The 27,445-nt window shown below is 37.0% G+C and overlaps 2 protein-coding genes across 2 annotated transcripts in view; one reads left to right on the top strand and one right to left on the bottom strand.

Annotated features, from left to right (window-relative positions):
* Positions 1–1,472: 1,472 nt before the first annotated feature.
* LOC135482368 (glucose-6-phosphate exchanger SLC37A2-like) lies at positions 1,473–25,148 on the bottom strand. The gene is made up of 17 exons (XM_064762318.1): positions 24,925–25,148; positions 20,824–20,905; positions 20,375–20,480; positions 18,944–19,022; positions 18,445–18,580; positions 17,178–17,254; positions 16,681–16,847; positions 16,048–16,091; positions 11,751–11,849; positions 9,296–9,364; positions 8,854–8,944; positions 8,124–8,186; positions 7,058–7,143; positions 6,467–6,515; positions 5,519–5,671; positions 4,515–4,612; positions 1,473–4,125 (listed from the first exon to the last, which is right to left on the bottom strand). Exons 1-17 carry the CDS (start codon positions 24,987–24,989, stop codon positions 4,060–4,062), a joined length of 1,530 nt encoding a protein of 509 aa, XP_064618388.1. The 5' UTR covers positions 24,990–25,148; the 3' UTR covers positions 1,473–4,059.
* Positions 25,149–25,581: 433 nt separating this feature from the next.
* The window catches only part of LOC135482364 (rho guanine nucleotide exchange factor 11-like), a 79,974-nt gene continuing 78,110 nt past the window's right edge, over positions 25,582–27,445 (top strand). The window contains exon 1 of the mRNA XM_064762308.1: positions 25,582–26,031. Within this exon, the coding sequence (XP_064618378.1) occupies positions 26,012–26,031 (20 nt within the window). The 5' untranslated portion in view covers positions 25,582–26,011. The remainder of the gene's footprint in view (positions 26,032–27,445) is intronic.

Genomic DNA, 27,445 nt, shown 5'->3' with positions numbered 1-27,445 from the left:
CTATATAGAAAATGTAATGCTGAGCTCCCTGCTATACATGTATTGTCGTAGTTTTGCAATTAATAACTGACACTCTCACAAATCAAACACTTCCGATACACATATTCTTCATGCTGCATGCGTTACAGCTTGTTCTTAAGACCTGTATAATTTCCGCTACAAGACTATGTGGCTATTACGTTACCATATTCACAATTCCTTCTTTCTAGATTTAACACTAGACATTGACTTCTTTTTCGTCAACATGAAATGTCCTCAACATATCGATGTAAATGATTATGTTAAACTTCATTTCTTCCGATTCACTCAAAGAGGTTTTGTCAGTTTTGCTTTTCGTTTGTTTTCCCTACATAAACAATGTCTACAGTCACAACAGTTCCACATTTCGGTGATCGCGACGAAATCCAATGAATGAGAGATATCAAGCGTTTTAAGTCTGGATTACAAATTCGTTAACAAAACTAGGTATGAGTGGACCTAAATGCATATGCCTAGTGTTTCTATGTTATCATATGTGCATTTTTATAAGATTCCCGAAGTCAGAGTGACAACTAATGTGAACTAATGCATATTGCCCTGGTTGGTGGAGTCTCTGACCGATATCTGATTATGGTGGTTGATTTCCTCCAAAAACAGTCACCATTTCAAAATAGCGTTATAACGCCCTAATTAATTAACTCTGTCCAAATGTGCGAATGAGTGCTCGGAGTTTAACGTCGTACTTGACAATTTTTCAGTCATATGACGACGAAGGAGTACTTAAAATGCATGTAATGTGCCTCCTTGTTGCAGGTCGGATTTCCACCGCTCTTTCATCTAGTGCTGCTTCACTGAGACGGCTTACCAAAGGCAAGTTAGCCGACCCACCCGAAGCATTAATTGCTGATTAGGGTCAACCGCCAAATTCCTTAATACTGAACACCAAGCGAGGTAGCTACAACTTCCTTTTTTACGGTCTTAGGTGTGAGCCGATTCAGGTTTGATCCTGGATCTACAGCAAGCGAAGCGAACGCTCTACCAACTGGACCATCGGGGCAGGTATCTCTGTTCGACGGTCAGCAGGGGAAATTTACTGGGCCTATATGTGCATTCAGCGAGACTGGCCGGCACGTGCCCATATTTGGGTCCCACAAACCGTTAATCAAGAACAGGGGTCAAACCTCATTCTGAACTACTCCTAAATATTTAAGTGACGGATCGATCTGGCGGATAATTTGTAATCATTTTCCAGTTCAAAAGGATCAAGTTCAGATTTTACGAATTAAGACTATCCCGATCAGATCGACCAGAAAGCACCAAGTTTTGGTTCTGATTTAATCCCTGCTTAAAAATTGATCACAATGATTCTGCAATATTACAAAATGATAAAATCTCTGCAACAAAATGGATTGAATTCTTATTGGTAACGCTGGCTATCCATGCAGGCCTTACCTCATGCCTAGAAAATGTTTCAAAGATAAGATGAAGGCTACCTGTTATATTTATTGCATCGCAGAATGAAATTAACTTCATTGCCAAGCCCGGGTTAAGACCTCTAGACCCAAGCCAAATATTAATCTAATTTGGTGCATGCCGGCTTACAGATGCATGTTAAATCCTATTCACATCAACCAGAATATCAATAATTATAAAGCGATTTGAATGGAACTGAAAAATTTGATACTGTTTCCGTTCAGACAATAATTTTTGGGCGCAAAATTAAAAAATGTTACACAACTCATTACCAAAATATAGCCCATGCTTAACTTCTTACTATATACCCACCGAATCTGCCTTTAAAATTATGTTATGCGTTATGTGGCTGTAAAAGAGCGTCATGGCGCCTTAAATGGTATTATATCGCTCTCCTACAATGGAACACGTTATTTTTGGGACTAATAGTTCCAGGTTATTGGTGGCTGTCTTGAAATCGATTTGCTATCCCTAATGGCTTGTCTGGAACAACGAAGCGAAAGACAAAGAAGTGTTCATCAATATTCGATACACACACCACCCTCAGCCTGGTTCCATGGAGGGACAGCCCTGGGGACAGGAGTGACAGGCTGTGGTGACCGACTTGTGTACAAGCCATGACTATAACAATATACTCGAAGCCACCACTACATGCTCCAGCCCTAAGTTTACTACTACAGCACACGCCAAATAACAACTCAATATAACAACAGTTTACAGATAAAAAAACTATAGATATATTTCTACCAATACGTTTTAACATCAAAAAGGATTATCAGCAGTAATATACAATTAAAGTATTTGGATACACCTGTCATGGATCTTTGGAATGAAATGTTGAATATAAAAGGCTGCATTTTGAAATGAAAAACTGATGAAACAGACATGTTTTTTCCTGTATCTTTATCAAAAAAGATACTATAAAAATTATCCTTGCATTTTGTAAAGTCAAAAATACTCCCGTAGTTTAAACAATACATGCAATTAAAACAGTCATTAAATAAGCTGAGATGCTCAGAGTGAGCACAAAACCATACCACCTTAAGTGAACAATCAAAAAAATGACATCTTCAATGACGTGGATCTGTCAAGTATTCACATGGACATCACCTACCATTGCAGTAAGTTCAAGGCCTTTGAAACATTACATAATCTTATACATTACATAAAATGGAAACTAAATCCCAGACTGGCAGCCCAACCTTGCCTTACATGAACATGTTACACCTGGGACTAAGAGATGGAGGGGTACGAAACTCCTCTGTTGGAACCCATGATGTTACAGACTCACTATTGTTTAAGCCCGGGCAATGATGCCACAAAGTTTGGGTCGCGTACCGCAAGCCCTGACATGTCTAGACTGCCTCGGGAACTATTGTTGACTGACAGAGTGAGCTGATGTCTTCTGCAGACAAAGCCCATGTCAGATCCAACAGACCCAATGGATATTGTCAACATGCCCGTGGCTGCAATGCCCGCTTACTGTAATTTAAAATTTTAAGACTTCAGTCTTAACATTTATAAGGTTGTCAAAAAGTTTAATTTCTAACATCAAGATATAGGTTCTAAAATCATGTTTTCAAATTTTAACTTAAATCAGGAATGACTTTGTGTAATTTGCACCACACCTACAAATCTGATCCAGAAAATGACGTGTATGCCTTGTCTATGAGTGATATTGAGGTATGATATACATAGTACCAACCACCATCCTTCTCACATATCACTGTTCACCATCATCAAAAAGTGACAATATCTGGCAAAACTGGAATGTTCTGGCTTTTATCAGCACCAGGCCTGGAAACAAAGAATGATTTCATGGCATCATGTGTATCTTCCCTCCCATCATCCTTTTGTTCCAGGTTTCAGTTGAAAAGGTTAACACTTTTTTCAGTTATCAAATAGAAAATGAGAGGGAGCAAAAACACAAAAGTCAAATGTAACACAATTTGCTCACTGGAGCAAATAATACAAGACATCATCAAATCATCAGTAACTAATGAGAGAACAAAAAAGCTATAGTACCTGAACAGCACTCTAATAATTTCAACCACAAAACCTGCACATGCTTAGTTCCATACGTAAGCAAATCATTTTAATGTCAGCCTTGGAAGTCACAGTCCCACTCTTTATGTATATCACAGTCACAGGATAATTGAAAACAAATCAGAAAAAAGGCTGAACAGCGTGAGTATACACATGTACGTACATTAAACCAAAGAGACAGAAAAAAGTTTCATCACATGAGTATATAATGTACAATGTAAACATTTGTATGAAAACAAAGAGACGGAAAAAGATTTGATCCTATGTGTATTATACTTACATAAAAACATAGACACTCAAAGTTTTGATCACATGAGAAGACTTGTACATAAAGACATAGAGACAAGAAAAAAATGAGATAATGTACACAGATAATTAATATAATGGACAGAAACTAACATAATACATGAATCAACAAAAATAAAATTTGATGTGAAGACAGATAAAGACTAACTTCCTCAAGGCTCTAATCTCACAGAGTTTCATAAAATCTATCACTGAGGATTCTTTGTAGCTTTTGTAGTTTTTAGGTTCTTGTGTTTCTGAATACATGTCTTGTATTCACTGAAGTCCTCGAATACGACGAATCATCATGAGGACATCTCTATAAACTAGGCGAATAAGTAGCTGAAACATCAAGGAAAGGTGTTGTAAAACAATCCAAAACATTGCAAATCAAAGAATTTTACCATGGTTTAACACATTTCCTCAAGAATATTTCTCCCAATGATGGCAGTTAGATTTATGGGCATGGGAAACCAGGAAAAATGCCACTTACCTAACAAACCTTATGACTTTCTAGAGCAGCCAAACAAATAGTGCTTGGACTTGAATGTGCAAATGGTCAAGGAAAGACTGGCTGTGGCAAAAAGGGCACATTAATAAGCTGCATGAACCTACGAAGGCCCCCTGTGCACCCACAAAGCAGAAAGCTATTCATTACAACACTTCTTAGTCAAACAAACATAACTATTTAATCTCAGCACGTTATCAGCAGATACACAAAAAACACTTACCAGTGAAGCCATCCCATCGGCAGCAATAAGCATGTAGAAGACATATTCCCAGCTGAGAGGAGCAATGAGCCCAGTTAGCAGAGGTCCTAAAGCAGCACCTGTATGAAACAACAGTTGACCTTCTTCACAGAATTGTCATCAACTATCTATTATTTATATGACAGGCAATTAACACTGAATATGATTTACTCTTCTGCAATGGCAAACACATTTAAGAGAGGACAAAAGCAGGCGGAGCCAGGTCTAAACACATGCCCTTAACCAGGTACCGGGCAAACTTCCTGACTTAAAGCTACATCCAAACCAGACAGAGCTGGATTTTGAACATGCAATCACATTAACCACAAGCTTGTTTTCTGTTAAGCTTTTGCATATCAGTGGGGTGTGTGTGTGTGGAGGGGGGGGGGGGGATGAGAAAAGTTACTGTGGACAAAAAGAGCCGAAAAACCATTAGAAAACACGGACTTGTTGGGTGGATTTCAACATTTTTTTCCTTCTGATAAATACATGTAAGGGCTTTGTACATAAAGTTGTATTCTGAAGGGATCCCTTTTGTACTATCTTCAGCACGTTAGGCGTTCTTCTTTAATATTCACTATTAAGGCATTTCACTGTGAGTGTTGTGCTTTGGCCCGGACATTCCACTTGCAATAAGAGTTTTTAAGCCCGTCATGCTAGAGCGAATAGCAGACATTCTCACCTGGCTTGGCCTCTGCTATGGTGATAGGGACAAAAAGTCTCAAGCAAAATCTGATAAAGCAGATTGTGGTATTAAATGCCAAAACTGATGACACACAATGCCATAACCTAATACAACCTCTCATACCTAATGGACGTACTTTAAAAAAAGGTGGGCATTATCTCTCTGAAATTAATAAAATGATTAAATGTAACGTAAAAAGTTTTAACATTATTCACATTCAAAATATTTTAAGTCCGAATGAAATTTTATTTTTAAATAGAACGGTCCAGGATTTATAAAATCCTGACTGGCCTTAACTTACCCATGGATCCTGTTCCATCAATGATTGCAGTGACTGTAGCCAGGGCTTTGGCATTTCCCAATAGGCTCTTGTGTGTGCCCAGATCTGCTGACACTGCCGTGGTTATCAGGGCATAGGGTCCATTTACCAACAGCCCACACACTAGTAACAACACTACAACACAATACCATCAGCTAACCATATACTGCACATACAAACCTAAAATGCTATGTCAATCATCTTCATAACCAAACTTATGTATACATTATACATTGGTGCTCTGCTTGTAGAACAGAAAACAGGAATACATAGAATGTAAAGATGCATTTTTTCAAATTATCTCAAAGTTCTTCACCAAATTTTGGTAACATTTGTGTTAAAGATGTAATGATAGATTTCCATAATGTTTTGTATGTTGACACAATGCATGTTTTTATAACAACTCTACACGTATGTGCGCATGTGTGCCAGTACACTATGTGTGGTTCCATCATTTTTGTAAGTGCCAAGTGTTCCAAACAAAAACATTCTTAAGGTGGATAATGAACAATCTTTAACCATTACAAAAGACAAATAAAACATTTGTAAGACAAATAAGACATTTGTAAGATATTGTCCTAAACTATGTTGAGAAATAGAGCTTGCTCAGCTGAGTGAAAGTTGCCTGTCAGTTGTGCATTTTAGAGAGAGCGAGACTAACAACTGACAGGCTGGTAACTGAAGAATGCTGGAAAACTTTGACCGTCTTAGTGTCTGTAAAAGGAAAAAGGTTAGTCCAAACTCTATTCCCAGATATCTCTAACAGATAAATAAAAATAAAAACAATAATGACACAAGATTCTGAACACTGTTTTTGACACACTCATTTAATAGAATTATTCCAGTAATCATTTGGTTTGATACATGTAGGTCCATTCATTTAATGCCCACAAAGAGCAAATAAATATCAGAGGAGGAAAAATGCCTTACCTACATTATGCGTGAAAGTCAAACTTCCAAAGACACTATAAACATACATCTGAAAGACAAAAATGCATATGTGATGTAAATCTGAGGTATAAAACATGAAGAAAAAACCACAAGAAAATTCTATAACATCTGTAACCCGAAATGTAAGATCTTTTTTCATAGTAGGTTCATCCCCATTGTCTGTTATACAGATCTGAATAGGGTAAACCTAACAGTTATGATAGTGTAGACTGACTGATACACTCCTGGAGAAGGGGGTTAATATCATTTCAGCATCATGCAACAAACACTTTACAGGCTTCTTGGAATACCCTAAAACTTTTAATTTTGCTCATAATAAGTGAAATTGATGAACTGAATACAAATGCGATACACCATGACGACATCAGGAAAAAATTCCCATCAAACAGTGCTTTCACAACCATACCAAACTGGTTACAGTGTGGCCAAGTCATTGATTTTCACTGGAGGATAATGTGTCAATGAAAAATCTATTCCAACTGAATGTGAATCGATTCAAATCCATGCAAAATTAAATAAAACTGGTGTGTCAATGGCATGAGGTGACAATTAAAAGTACCCTTGAATTACCATTGGTGCAGCAGCCAGTAACATTAAAGTACATGTGGCAGCTCTGGCTCCTGTGACATCAGATATAATCCCAGCCAGTATACCTCCTGTAAAACAACAGGACTTAGCATTCAGAGTCACTTCAGACAAACAAACTTGTTTCCCAAGTTTAAACACATGTTAGAAGTTATTCAGCTACAGGAAAAAAGAGAATCCAATCTTAGAAAAGATAACATAACAACAGAAAATTAATTTCAAATAAAACTTGAGCACAGAAATATACCATGGGTTGCATATAAAAAGGGGTTGCAACCTTAAGTTGATTGTAAATCACTAAGATCAAGATCAAAGTCCAATCCTACTCATAGCCTCATAACTAACAATCAAAAAATACATGTTCAATCAACTGGATGCTGTTGAAAATACATACAATCGCTCCAAGCTTATTGTTAAATACAAATACTTGCCTTAGGTGGACCATTACATGGTAAATTTTCCACTCACTTGCCAAAGATGTGCAATGTAATAGTCTCAAAAGGTTTACTTACAGGAATTTTCTCGTGTTGTCAATAACTTCTGAATCAATACTATGTGGAACTGTTTCACTGACGGGGGAAAAAACGCTTACGGACTATTACATTGTCCATTTACATAATCCACCTCGATGTAGGAGTTAAATCTGGCTTTCCATCAAGATCTGAACTTACAAAAGTTATAATCACCCTACAATTCCACTGAGCTAGCAACGTAACCTATTTTAACTCTCGGTGGTAAGATCAGTGGTGTTCATCAGTCCTCCACAGTGGGATATAAAACTTGTAACTTGTAAAACAGCAGTGTTCCCTACCCACCTGAATAACAATATCAGTGATTTCAATATATGTGACCCTGAATGTTCATAGTTGGCACGGTCACTTTAGCAGGAAATGGGCACGGCTAGTCTGTGAGTAATAATATTCCATTTCCTTTGAAGAGGACTGGAGAAACCCAGTGTACAGTTTATAATCAACTGCAGCTACAATCTCTTTTTACAAGAAGGTTGTGAAGTTTAAGAGGAATTAGAATCACTAGCACTGAAAGTATTTACCTGCAATTCCCCCCACATCAAAGAGAGTGGATAACAAAGCTGAAGCTTCTGCCTTGTAACTTGCTGTAATGAAGACAAACACAATCTTAGCATATATGCTAATGCACATAAGAAAGATGTATCTGTATCAAAATTTTTCTCCTACCATTATCTGCCACTAATTGCAGATTATGTTTTACACTAACCAATGTCATGTACATCTGACCGGATAGATTTGTGATATGGAATGTTCCTGCACTCTCACTGTTTTTGAGTCCTTGCTGACAATAAGCAACTGACAATGCTGGAGTGGCCATTAGTGCAGACTAATATGCAGGCATGTGGGGGATGTTTGTCAGTATTTATTTATTTATTCGATTGGTTTTTTATGCTGTACTCAAGAATATTTCACTTATATGACGGCGACCAGCATTACAGTGAGAGGAAACCGGGCAGAGCCCAGGGAAACCACGACTATCCGCCGGTTGATGTAAGCCCTTCCCACATACGGCCGGAGAGGAAGCCAGCATGAGCTGGACTTGAACTCACAGCTAGCGCGCTAAACAACTGAGGCACGGAGGCCCCTGTTCGTCAGTACCTTGCCACAGGTCTGTGGTTTACGCCATGCATCCGGTTTGTCCACCCATGAAAACGACTGTAATTGTACGAGTGAAAAATCTGGGAGTGTGACGTTAAGCAGCAATCCAAAAAATATATAAATAAAAATGCCATGATTAGGCATGACACTTACTGGCATTTTTGATATAAAATGGAAGCCAGAAGAGAAAGGTATAGCTGACAAGCTTGGCAAAAAACAGGCACAAGGCAAACTCAATCACCCCCTGTAAAATTCAAATAAAATCATTGTTCAAATTACAGACTATCAATGATTTTGGCTTGTTGTAGGCAAATTTTAGGCAAATGGTTATGTCAGCATCAGGACCAAACATTCTCACTTCATGCAGCTCTGAGCAATTACATCTATTGGTCTACTGGAGGCATATGGGACTCTCAACATTGTTTTGTTCACATCAGAACAGTGCCTCCTGCCATAATGCTGACATAATAATAGTGGGATGATAGTGGAATAATACGCCACAGCCGCCGAGTCACACGGGCTGAGCGATTTCAAACTGTTCACGCTGTTTACAGTGTATAAAAACATTGCAGTGTTGACAGCGTCATATACCTACCGGAATGAAAAGTGCTCTCAGAAAAGTAACTGGTTTGTCTTTAGAGCCAGATGTAATCAGTGGCGTCTCCTGCGAAAAAAAATAAGACAATACTAACAATTAGCTCAGGTTGGATATGCATATATCGTCTGAGTAAGAAGTCGAAAGACAACCAGAGACACACCACATAGCATTTGTGTTCTCATTTGATATTTTTGTAAGATTATAAGAGAATAATTTATGGTGTTCAAACTTTACTCTGCTAGTTTCTATTCTATTATCTAAAATATAAGCAAATGTTGGTGTACCCAGTTATCAAATATAATGTATTATTTCATTAACTCTGTAAAATTACATTTTTATCAGCGAAAGCATTCAACATATTTTTTCAATAAATTAATCAATAGATCATGTCTTTTATTTCAGAGAAAACTGAAGTATTACAATGTAAATACTACCATATCCCTAACAACTGTAATTACTGTATTGCACCTAAAGATTGGCTTAAAAATAATCCTTCACAAGCAGTAAAAAGCCTTAAAACTGACAGTTGTCAAAACTTACGTTTTTCCGATAAGAAATAAATCAAAATGCACAAAAAGTGGCTAACTAAGGTTAATCAATCAATCAATCAAAATGTGTTGCTTGAAAAAGATAAACTTCAGCTGAAAAACAGTATTTTACAGTAAATTTCATGAAAGAGGTATGACTTCAACGAGATTATTCTGTTCACTAAAACATAGATAGTGAAAACACCAACTTCAAATTCAATAGTGGCCCAATCACCCGGGAGTCAAGCTGGCTTCCTCTCCAGCCTCTCCAGTGGGAAGGTCTGCTATCAACCTGTGGGTGGTCATAGTTTCCACTCAGGCTCTGCTCGGTTACCTCCCACCATAATGACTGCTACCATCCTATACATGAAATACTCTTGAGTATGGCATAAAACACCAATCAAATAAATATAAAAATCAACTTCTAGTGGCTTTGTACGACCTTCTTCTGACAGTCATACTGGGGGTACATGTATGCTGCTGTAGCAACCCAGTGTCACAGACGAAGTTTTGTTCTGCTATGATCACTATGCACATGTAGAAACCTTCTCTAGAACAGTTGTGACACAGAACACTTGTTGCATGGCAGGGAAATTAAACAAATTAAAAAAGTAGCTGTTTATCAACATTTCATGCAAAATCGAAACAAGTTGACAGGCATGTTCACACAGAGGGGAAAAAAACACTACTGCAACACCCAAGCATGACAATCACTCTGCTCCTTAATTTCATGTATCACAACTGCTATATCGGAGGTTCTCCTGCATGAAATCAATATGGAGACTTCATACACAATTAAATCCATATCCCTGGAAAACCTTGGGAGTCGTGAAATTCAATAATTTGCTCCTTGGCCTTTAGTAGTAGATAAATGTTTGGGAAATGGCTGTTTGTTTACAAGTATTATGGCAAGACAAACGGATGGTTGGCACTACACCAAATCTTTCTAGCAAGTATATCTTGTTCTTCGGAATAAGAAAATTATAGTTTCAAAAAAATTAAAATCACAAGTAACAGGATTTACCAAATATCTGAACTGCCCCTACACCGAGGTTCAAGAGGATGGAAACCAGACAAATAAAAACACCACCAAGTTAGGACAGAGCAACAAATCATTTACACATACACCAGGTACACACTTCTGTATCTTTAAATTCTAGAAACCGTGAAACCACATCCTGCACTGCAATCAAAAGCAGGTCGTGCAGTAAATATAATAGTACCAATTATTGTTGTTTGCTCCTAAAAGAAAAAAAACATATACACATAATTTTTTGTAATGGTTCTTGTTGTTGACATATTTTATTGTTTTATATTGTGCTCAATATTTTTTTGCCTAAATTATTAATGTGGTAAAATTCATAAGTGAAGGAAACATATAAGCACAATAATGTCCACATTGAAAACTGCATCTGGAGGGACAAAAGGGTTTCCAATTCTTTCAATCTGTAGATGTGTACAGTTTACATTACTTACATGTAGTCAGTACAAGCTAACTTCAATCATGATGGCAAGCAATATACATGTAAATATCAGTTACAAAATGTATTTAATATACAGAGCTTATCATAGAAACAAACCTATGCGCCTTGTCTAACTACAGCAGGAAAACAAAACCTTCACATTAACACTAGGCTGGCAAAGGGTGGATGGTATGTGATTGAAAAAAGGATGTAATGATGAAACTTGGGAGAGAGACTGAGAGGGGGTAAGCAAGGGTTGAAACCTTTCTCCCTAAGAACAATAAGAAATGCACTGAGCCAAAATAAAACTTTGTATGGCTTAATATGTTCTAAAAGAGAAATTGTCCAGAAAAAACAATGCACTGTATAAATGTTATAAAGTTTAAAGTGTACATGTAGGTAGTGCACATTGACAAATGTGGTTGTAAGTATCATTACTGCCAATCTAACAGCAGTTCTTACCTCACTGGCTGATGGCAGAATTTGGACAGACCCAGCTTTGTCTTGTAGTTCAGGTTTGGTCGTCTGAGAATGAGGTGCTTCTACATCCAAAGTCACATTCTGCCAACAGGAATAATGAATCTGATGAGAAACCACCAATAGTGCATGTAACATAACCAAGTAATCTGGCATAACACAGTCTGCCATTAGGTCATAGTAACTTAGGTCTACATTTTACGTTAGTGTTTTAATTTCATAGTACATTCCTTATCAAGTCTTTATAGAACAAAGTAGGCAAACATGATGATGTGAAGTTTATTCATTCCATAATTGCATAGTTTGGGGCCAAAGGCATTTAAATTAGATTTAACACAGGAGGGAATACTTTAAAACATAAGCATAGGCATCTACCTGTACCAACACTTTTCTTCTACAATATCACAAGTCTTGAGAGGATGTCTTGAAAATTTACATTTATATCCTTAATTCACACTTATATTTATATTACCCTTCTTACATGTACATGTACATGTACAATCTACTTTTCCTTATATTAAAACTGGCTCATAATCTACATGGTAAATACAAGTTAATTTACAATATTTAAAGTACAGTGCCTCTGACAGACTAATCCTAAAATCCTACCCCATACTGAATTTTAATATACAAGTTTGCCCACCTTATGAGAACATAACACCCGGAGTGATTCACATATGTGAAGCATTTGTGACCATCATACTGGCATAGTCATAGTTAATCTAATAATTTTAAACCTTATATATTTATTAAATGTTGTCTAATGCCACATTCAAGAATTTATCACTTAAACGATGGAAGTCAGTTTTATGAGTGTAGGAAACTAAAGTGCAAAGTGTAAATGATGGTAAATGACCTAAAGTTTCATCATGGGACTCTGAAAAGTCTATCCCAAGATTTATTGCATTGAGCGTGGTTGTTACTGACTGATCGCCACTGGAGAGCATCAGGGGTGGTCAGGGGATTACATGGGCAGTTCAAGAATGTAATACACAAGCTCGCGCTTCACTGAGCAGTTAGTCTATGTTCCTACCACCAACACTTCATGTTTTCCTTAGTTTTAGTCATAATGATTTTAGTACATGCACTTTATAACAAGTTGATTGTTTTATTATTGTTCTTTTGTGACAAATGGGAATTTGGGAGCAAACTGTGGAGATTAAGCGTGACAACCCTTTATCTTTATACATGTGGAGTGTCATGGCTCTCTGTATACAAAGCTGTAACAGAATTAGCATACCGCGAATCAATACTTGCAAAAGAGGCCTACCAGCAGACGAGATGAATGTGACAAATTGTCATCAAAACGACACTTACACACATGTATCTGCATCGCTGCAGCTAAACATTTCTTGTTCATTCTTGTTTGCTGAAAGGCTGTCAACAACTGCCCATATCTGTTAAACATGAATGCTTAATTTACTTATGGAGGAGGATAGGAGGAGGCCCTACTCTGGTAGTGTCTGACAGACCCACATGCTGGTCTACTGAATTATGAAAAGGCTTCATGCAGTCTTGTTCCACTCTGATGTACACTGTATGTTACCGACAATCAACTAGACTCTGCCAGAAAAGAAGCTTTCTCCAAAGAGCACATAAATTGCCTCTATGTGTAGCATTTTTCCCTGAATGTATATGGTAACAACCTGGCCACCAAGAACAGTTCCAAATTGCTTATAAAATTATTTATGAGCACCTTTGATTGACAGCTGTACGAGACTTGGTTAGGTAACAATGATCGTGAAAAGACCAGGCTGTAAAACGATTTTTCGTAATTTGAAATACTTTCTGATCAATAGAGAAAAATAAACTTTCATCTGAACGTAGATAACATATCAAGTTATTGACTGCTTAAGTAAATTCGAGGTCGGAAGCATATTATCAGAGAAATTCAGTGTTAAAAAAAATAAAAAAAAAGGCCCAACTGAACAACATTAGAAAAACTGAGAAAATCAGAACATTGTCTCTCTTTGACAGGTTGCTCATATACTTTCCGATCAGCTTTCATAAGAAAAGATTATGCCAAGCAAAGGAACAAAATGTGAAGTGTATACATGCCACATAATTTCGGAGTCGGAAGTGCACATTCCGAGTTTTTGGAAGTAATGCAAGAGCTACTTCTGCAAATTTTTCTTCTCAGTGAACGCGCACAAGAGCTCAGGGCTATTGAGCATGAATACACAGGGCAATTAAGCCTCCACGCCTACTCATTGTGTAACGCCTTTCATACATAGTAAGGAGGCGGTCTAATAAAAGTCACAACATTGTTTTAAGGAAACTCCTCCTGGTGTGCAATCGTGTTTAAAAACCTCTACACTTGTTACTTCCGAGGTTTTAAATTACATGTATCTGATAATAGAGGAAACGTAATTATTGCATGCTTGGGTGGAGTGGTATATACACGTAGACTTTCAAGTCTGTTGCTCAGCGGCTGTGTGGGTGGGGTGGGTGACTTCAATAAATATTCACGTAAATTCTAATAAAAACATTCAGGATTAATTAACACCAACATATACATATTTATATATAGATTCCAACAATTTAACCCCTCTACGGGAAGCTAATTTCCTATAGATTTATATACAATAGCAAATTATTTGCTTTCATTTCCCTGTGGACAAATGACATTATGACCTCCTTATATAAATACAAATGAAAAACCTGAAGTGTTAAGTCTCAATTTTTTTTTGGAAGAACATGGCTCATCAAGTCATTCAAGAATGGATATTCATGCAGAAAAGCTGTTCGACTACTGTTGTATTTGTGGTGAAAAGGATGCTATGTGGAAAAAAGTACAGCCAAGGCAAAACATCAGCATGACATTCTGAATTTCTTGCGACTTGACATTTGCAATGATGTTATCAGGGTTCATCCAACTTCTATCTGCGATCAATGTCCATTTATCTCAGTGTTAAATACAAAACTTCTCAGTGGATTTCAATAAATAAAATAATGACCAGCACCTCGAGTTTGTTCCAAATTGAACTAGGGCCTAGATAAACTGGCAGGAATGCATCAACCACAAACAAAACATGTGAGACTTCTCTAATCTTAGACAATAAGCTGATAAATCCATTAAATTCAGTAAGTGTAGATCAAAATATTTGACCATACAGAACCTAGAATTCCTGGAGATTTTGTTTGTTAATGCATAGAGGGTATAAATGTTGCTAATTAAAGAACCATCAATCACTCACATGACTTTCATTTATTTATTTATTTGATTGGTGTTTCACACCGTGCTCAAGAATATTTCACTTATACAACAGCATTATGGTGGGTGGAAACTGGGCAGAGCCCGGAGAAACCCTCGACCGTTGCTGCAGACCTTCCCACGTACGGCACATGACTTTCATAGAAACTTTAATATTACACAAGTACATGAATTTTCTGCCTTGTTTGTGTGATTCCAAGATCAAGACGCCAGCCAGTTTTTTCTTCGCCTTGTTGGACTTCTTATTTATTATACATTTATTTATTCTGATTTCAACGGCAAAGTTGTAGGCAAATGTCCCAAGTGTATCAAAACATGTGCCCAGGCTGTTCGCCTTCGACAGCCTCGCTAGAGCACTTGCGCCCAGGCCTGACCAAGTCAGACAGCTGTAGCCTAATGTCATAACAGGGAGCGGCTTCGGCGTTGCCATTAATGAACACTGAACATTTTGAAGCCTCTTAGTTGTGCCTCCTTCTATTCTGCCTCCATAATTTACTTCAAATTTAATCGAGTCCCCTCAGACGAAAATTTAGTCACACAAATTGGTTTTATCTACATGTAGATACAAGCCACTTAAAATCACAGGACCTGCAATTTCCATGTGTCTCCCCATCGATCATGCGATTTTTGCTTGCGAAAGGCAAAGCAATAATCTGTCGCTGGTGACGCGAAAATCACGTCTGGGCAAAACTATATACTGGAAATCATAAAACATTTTGTTTACAAAGCCAGTGACAGTGTTGTGGGAGCTCCTATTAAATGTGATAACAACTGAAACAAATGCTGAATCCCGATATGCCGAATTCACACACAGCGCTATCGAAAAGGGGTAAAAATAAATTATGGTAGTTTTCGGAAACGTTAAATGGGAGGTTCCATTAAAACTCAGGAAAAAGAACTCTTCTGCAATAAGAAGACAGTTCTGATTGTAAAAGAAACAGGTTTGAATCCACACCTCACATGATTTAGCGACTGAAAGACAGGCACCTTTAACCACCAGACAACAGCCGCCTGCTGTAGGATAAGGATGATGAATCCTTAAAAAAGGAAATACTGACTTAGTCTTACCTTTCCTAGGTGATCTGGAGATGGACAGCCTACATCTTCTGGGGCTATAGAAGTAGATATAAATATAGTGAACCACACATATTTATCACGGAAGGAAAAATGACATCCATTCTACCAGTTAGAAAACTAATACAGAAGAAAACTCAGCCCAGGTATGCGAGTGAATATTTTCTATAGTAAACCCTTAGTCGGTCTTGCCAATTTAGATTTGAATAAAAAATGGCATTAGATGTCAACCTTTTAAATGTACTTGAATATATTTGTTGCAATACACAGCGACCCATTCTTGGTCCCCATAAACTAATTTTGTATGCCCTCTATACAAACACATTCAACCGTGCTGCATTCATTCACAGGCCTGCAACCAACCACTGACTCCATCCAACTGATATCACATTTGCACACAGTACCATATACATGTACCAATGGCCCAACACTAGTGGTAAGAAACAAGGGAGATAACTGATATCCAACATAGGATATCAGATACAAGGTTTTCTTCACATGCTGCCTTCTAATTTGTATACATTGTACAAAATATACAATATTCTGATGTTATTTTTTCACACACATGTACCTAGAACCATTTAAGTACATCTTAAAATAAAACTTGTCACTCTAAATCTGACTTACCTGGGACGAGAAAAAAAAAGACAATGACACCAAGTGAACCTATAATGATGCCTGGAACAACAAATGACCACCCCCAGGCTGTCTCAACAAACAGTGCTGGGATAACAGCTCCTAAGATATTCCCTACTGATGTGTGAGAGTTCCATATTCCCATAATAAGACCACGTCTGCAATTCAAAAAAAAAAAAACAGTTATATGAAATAAAACCTGTTTGCACCTGGCATCTGTTTTACCCTAATTCCTCAACCTTTTTGCATATGAAAGAGTAAATTTCAGTGCAACTAATGCACATTTTTGATTTAATTTCAGAGACAAAACTACATTGGTTGGATTGGCCAATTTTGTGGACTTCAGAAAAAACATAAGTTTATCATTGTACATGGAATTATGCCTTCAGAATACGGTTTAATAATTATAAATCCACATACTAATAGACCATGTCAATAACCACAGATTTCAAGTAAGTTACATTTACAACAAGACTTCGTATTCTTACTTGCTCTTCCCATACCAATTCCCCATACAGGCAACAACACTTGGCCAGCCAGTGGAAGAAAACAGTCCTGCAACAATCTGAAAATCAGAAAACACTCAACTTAATTCATAACACTTTTGACTACATAGCATTTTTGTTCTGCAGTTCCATGTAAATTTCATCCTGGATATAATGTTTTTTTCCCTTACTATTTGCTATTCCAGCTGAAAAAGACTAATACCCAAGTAAAAAAAGGTGCAAGGAATAACTATGCATGAAGGAGTAACCACAAAATGGTCACAGGTTCAACCATAGATTAAAAAACGTAGAAATGTTAAAGAGAAATACCTGAACTACAGGGTTATCAGAAGTTATCAGAATGCGGCTTATACCCATAAATAACAAATGTGCTTGCAAGGTCAGTGATTTCAGCTGTCAATTATCACCACTCTATCACAAACAGTGTGACAACAGATAAATCAGTCATGCAAATCAACCACACTAAGTGCAGTGCCTGTTGAAAACATTTCATATCTGCCACCGGGTGTAAATGGCAAGCATCTAATTCGTATACATGCAGATTCATTCCACAGTTAAGGGAAGCATGCAAAACATCATCAATGCCTAAACGGCATATGCACTTTTTTTTACTTGACACTACACTTCAAATCCATGAGTCCTCAGCAACTGTAAATTGTAGATAAAATCAAAAGAATAGCTTACTTTATACCTTGATAAAAGTTATATGTCTTTATACATGTAGGGTATACATGTAGGTTAAAAGAATAAAATTTATTTATTTATTTCATTTGGTGTTTTAAGCAGTACTCAAGAATATTTCACTTATACACTGGCAGCCAGCATTGTGGTGACAGGAAATTAGGCAGAGCCCACGACCATATGCAAGTTGCTAACAAACCTTCCCACGCACAACAGAATACTATTTCTGTCCTTAACCTATGATGTATCCTTATGTGAAGTTTTGGCTTCTGTCTTGCGTAATGTCTTACACTATGTTGACCAGTGAACTAGCAAATGTGCGTACACACAAAAATAAATTATGAAGACATAATACTTCACAAATCATATAAATGAACTACAATTTTCACATCTAAAGCTCTAGCAGAACAACCTTCACCAATAGTACATGTGGTAAGCACGAATCCAAAAGTTTGGTTGTTCCAAACAATTGAGACAAACAGTTCCCCTTAGGTTGATGCTAAAGATAAAGACTAAGAAAAATAATGGAAAAATACAGCCATCATTAAGTTTACACATATCAACTTACTTGCACAATAACATAAAATGCAAAAACATGAATGTTGAAGAAATAGCCCAAGCCAAATGTGGCTGTCAAGATACCACTGCCAATCATTCCAATAGTAAGGAAATGTCGCAGGTTCATTCGCTCAGCTACATGGCCACTAAAAGAAAATAAAAGCACTAGACTCATTTCTTCTTCAGACTGCTTCAAACAGTTTCACAAATAATCCCAATGATAATGCAGGACAGTCTTATCATTTATACTGAACGATCACACTGGTATACAGGTAAATTACAAGGTTATGCCCAAACAGGGATTTTTTACTGATGGTTTAAACAATCCACATGATGTATTTAAGTTCACAGATATGAATATGTATGTGTATGCTCTCCACATACTGACTGGATTACATGCAACAGTTAAACACGGAAAACTGTTACCATGTCCATACTTACAACAAACACACTGCCATAAAACAATTTACAAGGAATAAAGCTGTCAGACAGGAAAATTGAGAACTTACCTGATGAACATTCCTACGGCATAGGCAAAAAGGAAGCCGTAGTCAAGGCTTCCCAAGAGCTCATCATAATCTGATTTATCTATAACATGAAAACGACAATTTCATTTAACATCATGATATATTGTGAATTCTTCACAGAATTCCTGACCTGTAACTGTCAGATGATGATTGTAATTGTTCAGTTCTTCGGCTAATAATACAAAAACAAGGAAAAGGTTATTTTTCATTTTCGGTGAATACATGTATGTATCTGCTATCTTGCATCAGTTATGTTGAAGTGGGAGTGGAACAATTCATAAATCATTAGATACATATACAAATTTTACACTTATCTGGCACCATACTCAACCAGGAGGAAACCAGAGTGCCAACCTTTGGTAAGTAACAAACTTTTCTACATTATTTAATTAAAGTAAGATGGTGCCAACAGCCCCATTAGCATTGCCAACCTGTCACCATCACCAAGGCTCCAAGAACAATGAAAGTGGCGGATTCTAGACATTCCCTGAACTATGACAATTCTTATTAATATTGATAAAGTATGTCTTCTAAATTGTTCTGATGATAGTATACAATATAAATTTGTGAGAACATGCTGCATCTATGACAATAAATAGTTAAGACATATAGGTAATCCATTCAACATACTCCACATTCTTATTCATTATCCATACACAGTTTCCTTGAGGATGAGCACACTGTATTTCACCTAAAGTTTGGCACTTTTCAAGTTTGATTCTGATGGATTCATTCAGCTTTTATAAGGCCACTTAAGCCTAGTGCACACGGGCAACATTTGTTGTCGAAAATAAGAGTTCAGATCCGGGTGTCACATGATCCAGAATATCGGTTACCCGCACACGAGCCACATTTGTGGTTCATTTTTGAAGATTCCAGCGGCGAAAGTGGGTCACATGATACATTCGTCATGTAACTCAAAATAGTTGTCTTAGTTTCCATTTTGTATGTACTCACATGACATTTTGTATGTACTCACATCACATTTCCATAGCTGATGGTAGAAGACAATGATCTCACACAATCCAGAGTGCCCATAGACATTGTAGATGAGCAAACTTGTGTTCACAGCTAATTTGTTTCTGGATTTTTGGTTGCCCAAAGTTAAACAAGCTGAATCTTTGGATCAAGTGATCCACACTCGGGAATTCTTGTTGTGGTTATCTGCACGCAAGTAAATTTCAAGGATTTTTTGTTGTTTGAATCAAGAAATTTCGGGATCCAAATCACAAAGCTGTCCGTGTGTGCTGAGCGTTAAAGAGTTTTTGTGAAGTTTGGATTAATTTCTTAATAGAAAAACTTACATGTGTTGGCTTACTTGTGTTACTTAGGTGAAACACAGTACTTTACCATAGCTTATCATAGAAAATTGAACAATGCATTCCACTGAAGTGAGAATTAAGCAAAGCATACCAAAGGGAGGCCAATCACACCAAGTGTCATCTTTTGTGCTGTTACTAATGTTGTGCCAATTCCCAACTCCTAGAGTAAGTAATGAGCAATTCTGATGCAGTACACTCTGAAACATAACACATAACAAAAATGAATCAGTTTATGTTGTTTTCATACTCAACATTTGAAAATTAGGGGAAGAGGTTACAGAGTTAATGGTGTTAGAGATATACATGTATATGCACTGCAGTTCCTAACAAAAAATAAACTTTTTCAAAAATATAAAAATCATATAATATATTTTCACATGAAAAACCATAGGATTCTTACAGGATATTATAAGTTGCTATGCAGAATGGGAGTGTTGATATGGTTCCAAAAATTTTATGATGTTTCAGGCCTTTTAACAGGTATCATGCAGATGGACTTTGATCTGAATGGTATGAAAAGGGCAAAGAGCCAAAACTCACCTTCACAACACTGACTGGCTTTCTGGACAAATGGTAGCTGGCATAGCACAGATATGTTAGAATAAAGATGAACCCCTTGTATCTGATATTTAGAAAACAAAGTAATAATAATCCTATGTGATGACATAATACCAAATACCTATATTAATTACTATATTTCATCTAAAGTCTGACAATTTTCAAGAAACACATTTTGCCAGCTTCTGATTGATCGATGCACCTTTATTGGTCCACTTAAGATTTGTTGGATTGGTGGGTGCTTTATGCCATACTCAAGAATATCTCATTTATGCGATGGCAGGCAGAATTATGGTTGGAGGAAATGGTCACGTAAAAGTTTTTTGTGAGGTTTAATTTATTCTTATCACAAAGATTTAAATTTAAGTCCAAACTTTAGCTGAAATACAGTAGGCTAATAAAAACTGATTCGTGGGTAAGCACTGGATTCTCTCAGCTTATTTATGTACATGTATTCACATGCGAGAACTTACATTACCTGTTCAGGTAGTTGCAAGTTGTGGTTAACATAACAAAAGCAATACATGTTTAAGATTTGCATACATGTAGGTTTAGTCTTTGATTTTAAAATAATTTAAATCTGAAAAAAATAAAGAGTAATGTGACAGCTTTTACTTTACGGAATTCAAACCTAATTTTGATAATGTACATGCATAACAGCTATTGTAAGACATGAACACTGCTGATCTAACACTTCAGCGTTTTATACACAAATCAATAGCACTATCTGTATATGTAGTACATATATGTATCTATGGATGACTACAGGTTTCCATCCTAGGCTGTTGAGCATTCAAACTATATACATAACCATAATCCCATGCACAATAAAGCACTACAGCTTTTAAGAAAGTAATAATGAAATACTAACTACACAAAATAAAGGTACTGCAGTCTCTCTGCGTACAATGGAGTAGGCTTACACTTAAAGTTAAAGACAGCACCAGACTAATGTTTATGTCCACTGAAAGACTACCATTCAGAGTATCTTAACCCGGCATTAACTATTTTTTTACACTTTTTTCAACCCAATACAAATTTAGCGAAGCTTCAACATGACACATCTCCAGCATGTCTCCATTATCGAGAGCATGGTGACATCCCTTTTATCATTGCTCTCTAAAGTCGAATGTATTTTCTATATAACAGTCTAAGTAGTAGCCTATGGCAAATAAAAGTTGTGGACTTGGACGATGAAGGCCCCAAGTGATAAATATAGTTTTCTTGGAAATTTGAGACACACTAGAAGAATATTTCTTCCACTGCTTGAACTGTTGATACTGTAGGCCTACTGTATCACTTACAAGGAACTCTGGCGACCCTGCTTAAATACATGTAGCCTAGCTGCATATGCACAGCCGGAATATTCCTGGTTCAGGTCATAGACTCTGGAGGTGTTGTGCTGATGATTTTTGACCCCTATTACATGTTTCAAAATTACAATAGGTTTGTTTTACAACTAAGATTCATGCTCATTTCTGAAACAAATGGAAATATATCTAAGCACCACTGAGGCTGATCTAGGCATTCGACTGTCACTGGATTTTATGTTTCACTTTTGTAGATGTAGCTTCTAAGATGAAAGCAGTGCTGACTTAGCTATCGTGGACGTCAAAGAAAGAACCTCGGCTTAAAACACTGCATTTCAATAATCGTACTGTATTTTATAAAAGAAAACAGACAAAAACATACCTTGTACACAAGAATGACGAAAGAGCAACATTTAAATTCTTCAGTTATAATAAATTCAGAGAAAAAAAAATATGTGATTAAATTAAGAATTAATAAATTAATTTAAGTGTTGTCCGGTGAGATGTCATCTTCTCATTCCCATAAACCTGACTCTGATGTTTGTTACTTAGAAACACTGACTAAATGCTAAAATGAACGAAAAAATGCATTTGGGGGAGATGAATGCTGTTTGGGCCGAGATGGTATGCTACTGTTCGACATAATTGATGATACCGTTGCTGAATATTAACACGGCTTATAAATGAACTGTCTGTGGTGGATCATAAATGATACAGGTCCGTCCCACAACATTTTTTGAAATGATGCTTTGGCTGTACATTTCTAAATCATTGTAAACGACCTCAAAATGATGTCTTACGCAGTTCTTCTGTGTTATCATATGTCACTTCAAGGCTACGTCACAGCTTCGGCCACGCAATCTGTCAGCATGTGTTTTGATTCGATAAAAACCTCACGACGGCTGTCTCAACTCACACCAACCATTTGCTTTGTTTTGTCATTTTGTTCTACACGTTATTTGATGAAATCTCATTAAAATAATAAAGTGTGATACTTTTTAGAAAGCTCGAGTATCCTGTTTTAAAACGAAATATGTTTTAGTCAGGTGCTATTTTCTTCTTTAAAGTACTGAGTTGGTAGGGGTTTACGTATATGTAAGCCTATCATACTGTGTGTATATATCCAGGCTTGTGCGTACATATGAGACTCATGTTGGTATATCCTATTTACAAGTTAATTATGTCACACGATGTACTTTTACATAGTACACAAGGTATTAACAACAAAAACGTTTACTGACAACATTAAACCGAGGAGGTTATTGTTTATGCAACAGGTGCTGGCTTTGGCATTTTGCCAATGACACAACTTGAAAAAGCCTGATGCTAAGACAAGCAATTTTTTCTGACTCCAAGAACTGTTTGTGGAGAGGGAATTACACTTGACTATATTTGGCAATATGTATTTTATTTTGCAAAAACATTTCCGTTGGAAATGTAAGATGGTGGTAAATAGTGGCACATATAGGCATGTAGACCTACATATTTAAATGACATTTGATAAACAAAGTCTGTGCTGTAAGTTGAGGTTTTCCGCTGTTGTAATGAAATCAAATTAAAATTAAAAATTATAGAGAACAAGCCAATGCCCATGGTCACAGATGGTTATCTTTGTATATAATTCTGTTCTGAAGTAATTATTTCTTCATAGTTTAATGCCACTGTTTTCTGAATCTTCACTTCCAAAATCACATCATTAAAAAAATAATATTTTGCATTATTTTTTTAAAATTTCATAATGTTGCTTGAATTTTAGAAAATAAACTCTCCCCTAAATACTGTATCTGGCAATGCCTTGATACTCGTGCAAACACAATACAAAGCATTGAAATACTGTGAATCGTGAACTGGCTTATACCTATCACCATATTAATGTTAACTGGGTCCACTGCCTTTCTCCGTGACGCTATAGTTAGCAAGTCACACACCCAATAGATCGGCGATTCACACCTTACATAGTTGCAATAATGTACCTCTCGCATCAAGAGTTATATGTGTTACAGGTTCCTAAAATGTTGATTTTCTGACTGAGGACATTTTATCAGTAAATATCTTCAAAAATAATCCACGCAGCCATCCCTAAGTTGCACAGAATATCCCAAGTGTAAAGACAAACTTACTGATACCAAAAAATTCAGCTGACCCGCCCTTTTTTTCCCCGTTTTCATCTTTTTTTCCATATTTCATACTGATAGCACCAACAACGATTTCAAGGCTAGATCACATGACTAAGACTCTCCATTCTTGTGTCAAATGAAACTCTCGCCCAAACATGCACATCCCGAGAGCAGTTTTGTACATTGTGACGTGAAATATGGTTAAAAAAAGGCCAAAACGGGGAAAAGGAGAGCTGGTCAGTGGGACTTTTTGTTGTCCTAAGTGCATATAAACGGTAGCAATGTTCTGATTAACTTTGGGATGGCTGTGTTTTTGGCTCCTTATTTTTGGAAATATTTACTGATAACTGTCCTTAATGAGTAGATCGTCATTTTAGGGCTCGTAACACATTTTAAATCTTGAGGCGCTTACGCACCAGTCGGAGGATGAGAGGTACATTATTGCAACTAGACCTTACAAAACAGCAAGAAGTTGACTAAAACAATGCTTAATCTACAAATACTTTTCTGATGAAGACAGAACAGCTAAGTTTGTTGACAACATAGCCTATAAAATTTCAAAATAATTCAGACACTAACACTGAGTAACAGTGACAGTGGATGAGTCAGTGACAGCTGACAGCATTGTACATTGATATTGGAGTTGATGCTCTTACACGATGTTTCTGTGGGCTGACCATATGGAAGGCATCAAACCGATACCGATGGGAGGCGAAGGCATGGTGATCGCTGGTTTCTATTCGAGGTCAGCTTCCCAGACTGCACAAAAGTGTCGCTCAGAAGTTGACAGCAACTCGCTTTAGCTTGCTCGAATGATGCTAGTTGAAATGTCACGTGCATTTTTATCCGATGGAAATACCTTTGGTGTTCTCCAGCATTCGGACATTTTCGTCATGTGTATTACTGCAGATACTTTACACAGAAGAAGCCCGAATACATCCATTTATACACATACATTTCAAGTTAAAAGACAAAATTTCCTTTTGCATACAATTATTATTTTACTACTATTTATTTGAAAGCAATGGATTATATATTTCAGCAATATTTATATTGTCCACTTAAAATGATGCACCAGGACAAGTGCGACCCTTGTAATGTAGTGCTGTAGTTGATATTACTACGCTAAAGGGAACCGAATAAAAATAATCCCTCAACTAAAGATGATGATTGAGAAAAACAAGAGTCAGCATATCGTTACGAAGGTCCTCATGCAAGAACAAAAATAGATGTTACTTACAGTGCACAGTGTTGCTACATAGTTTTAGTTTCATGACGTCATTTAGGATATTCAATTGGCGATGAGGAAGTGATTAGGTTTACCGTCTGAATATCGACGAAGCGTAAAAATTTTGCGTTGTTCCGTCGTATTGTTTTCCTAAATTCTTACAATCACACTCTTTTTATGAACCCGAGATATTATTTGTGTATTGTTTCAAACTTGTCTGGGTTACTGAACTTTTTGACCAGCTTTGATAAGTTTTTATGTGTTCAGACTGCAACTACAACTTCCCTGTGCCTGTGGTGTGGCTCTAGCAACTAAACGCACCTAGGATCAAAACTATGTGCCTGAAAGTGCACAAGGAATGCATTTAGACACTCAGCATACTTGAATTTGTCTGTAAGGCGCACGCTTGAGCGATTATTCTTGGAATCTGGAGTTACAGATACATCAGTGAGAGAAGACATAAATGCCTTCTCAAATGTAACTCGCCAATTTTATTAAAGATTAAGTCTGCAAGGATGTCTTTGTCCAGCACCAGGTAAGTTGTTCTGTCATATTGATAATCATCTGTATATTTCTTTTAATATACATAGTACACTAATGCTTTAATAACAATTGCTTCTGACATACAAGTTCAACGTACCGATACATTGTTTTATGTTGATGACAGGGAGTCCTCTACCCTGACTCTGCTAATCACCTCAAAAGGCTTTAGACCTAACATTTATGACACTACGGTAACCCATGCTTTAATCAATACATCAATACCCAAGATACTCTGTACCTGTAATAATTTGTTATATTGGACTGGGGCTGCTGTAAATGCTGGGTCATACCTCAAAGATCTCCATGAAGCCACCAGCTAGATTGGTCAGCTTTCTCGCTGAATGCTCTGATGGGCCAGACTAAAGAACAGAATGGCAGACTGGAGAGAACCTATTTGAGATTAGTCAACAACATATTTGATGTTAACCCGAAAACTACTGCGTGGACATTACTCAGCACAACAGATTTAAACTGAAGACATTTCAAGCTGTCCAGTAAAATGCAAAAAGTTACAATTGAGTTTAATTTTGGACCGTAAAAAAGAAAACACACAATCGTGAAAATATGCAGAAAGTACATATCTTTGTCGATTGTGCAAAAACGAAAAGTTCAAGTCTAATTATTGTACAAATAGGTAAGCCAACCCTACCCAAAAGGCCCATTTATTTCCAAACTCATCTGCTTATATTAATGTACCTTAGTGTTTCCACTAACCTAAAAGTTTTTCTGTCCTCCGGACTGGCAACACAAGAATTTACTTGTCCTGCCAGTTCTCCGGTATATACCCTCCTTATGCAAAACGCAGCACAAGAGTTAACTTGATGCCTTTATTTACTGATTTAACTGAATTATCTAAAAGATGTGTTAGTTTTTGTTTCTTGTTTCAAAGGAGGGCTGCTGCTCGACAAAAGCTGAACAGCCAAGTTGCATGCTGCTTGCATGTGTAAAGTTATGGCAGATTGTTTAGTCACCGTTCTGATAGCCTGTTTCGGTGTGAAGTGTGGATTCAATTCTTGGCACTAAATCCCCATGTGGCAGGGACATTGCTCACAAGAATTGATAATGCATCTGGGGCAAGCACAGTGAAGTCTGGGAAACTGTCAGCAACCTCTAGAAACACCACACGACACACTTGGTCAAATTACATTGTGCTGATACCTGCGAGGGCCAAATCGAACTGTATGATTACAGTCCAGCACGCTGGTAGAGGCTTCCCTGGTTGTAGTATCGTTGCCTGAAGATGAGGTAATAAAAGTAACCATTGTTTCGAGCAAATCTCTGCCATATTTATTTATCTCCTCTCACCATTATACAAAGTGTGTGGCAAGAGGCCATCAAGAGAGACTACTCCATAGAAAATACATTTTTAACCAACCGTGAAGCATTTTACTGTGCAGCAAGAACAA

This window comes from Liolophura sinensis, chromosome 1 (genome assembly GCF_032854445.1).
Source record: "Liolophura sinensis isolate JHLJ2023 chromosome 1, CUHK_Ljap_v2, whole genome shotgun sequence".
NCBI lineage: Eukaryota > Metazoa > Mollusca > Polyplacophora > Chitonida > Chitonidae > Liolophura > Liolophura sinensis.
This window is presented reverse-complemented; position numbering and strand designations above follow the sequence as displayed.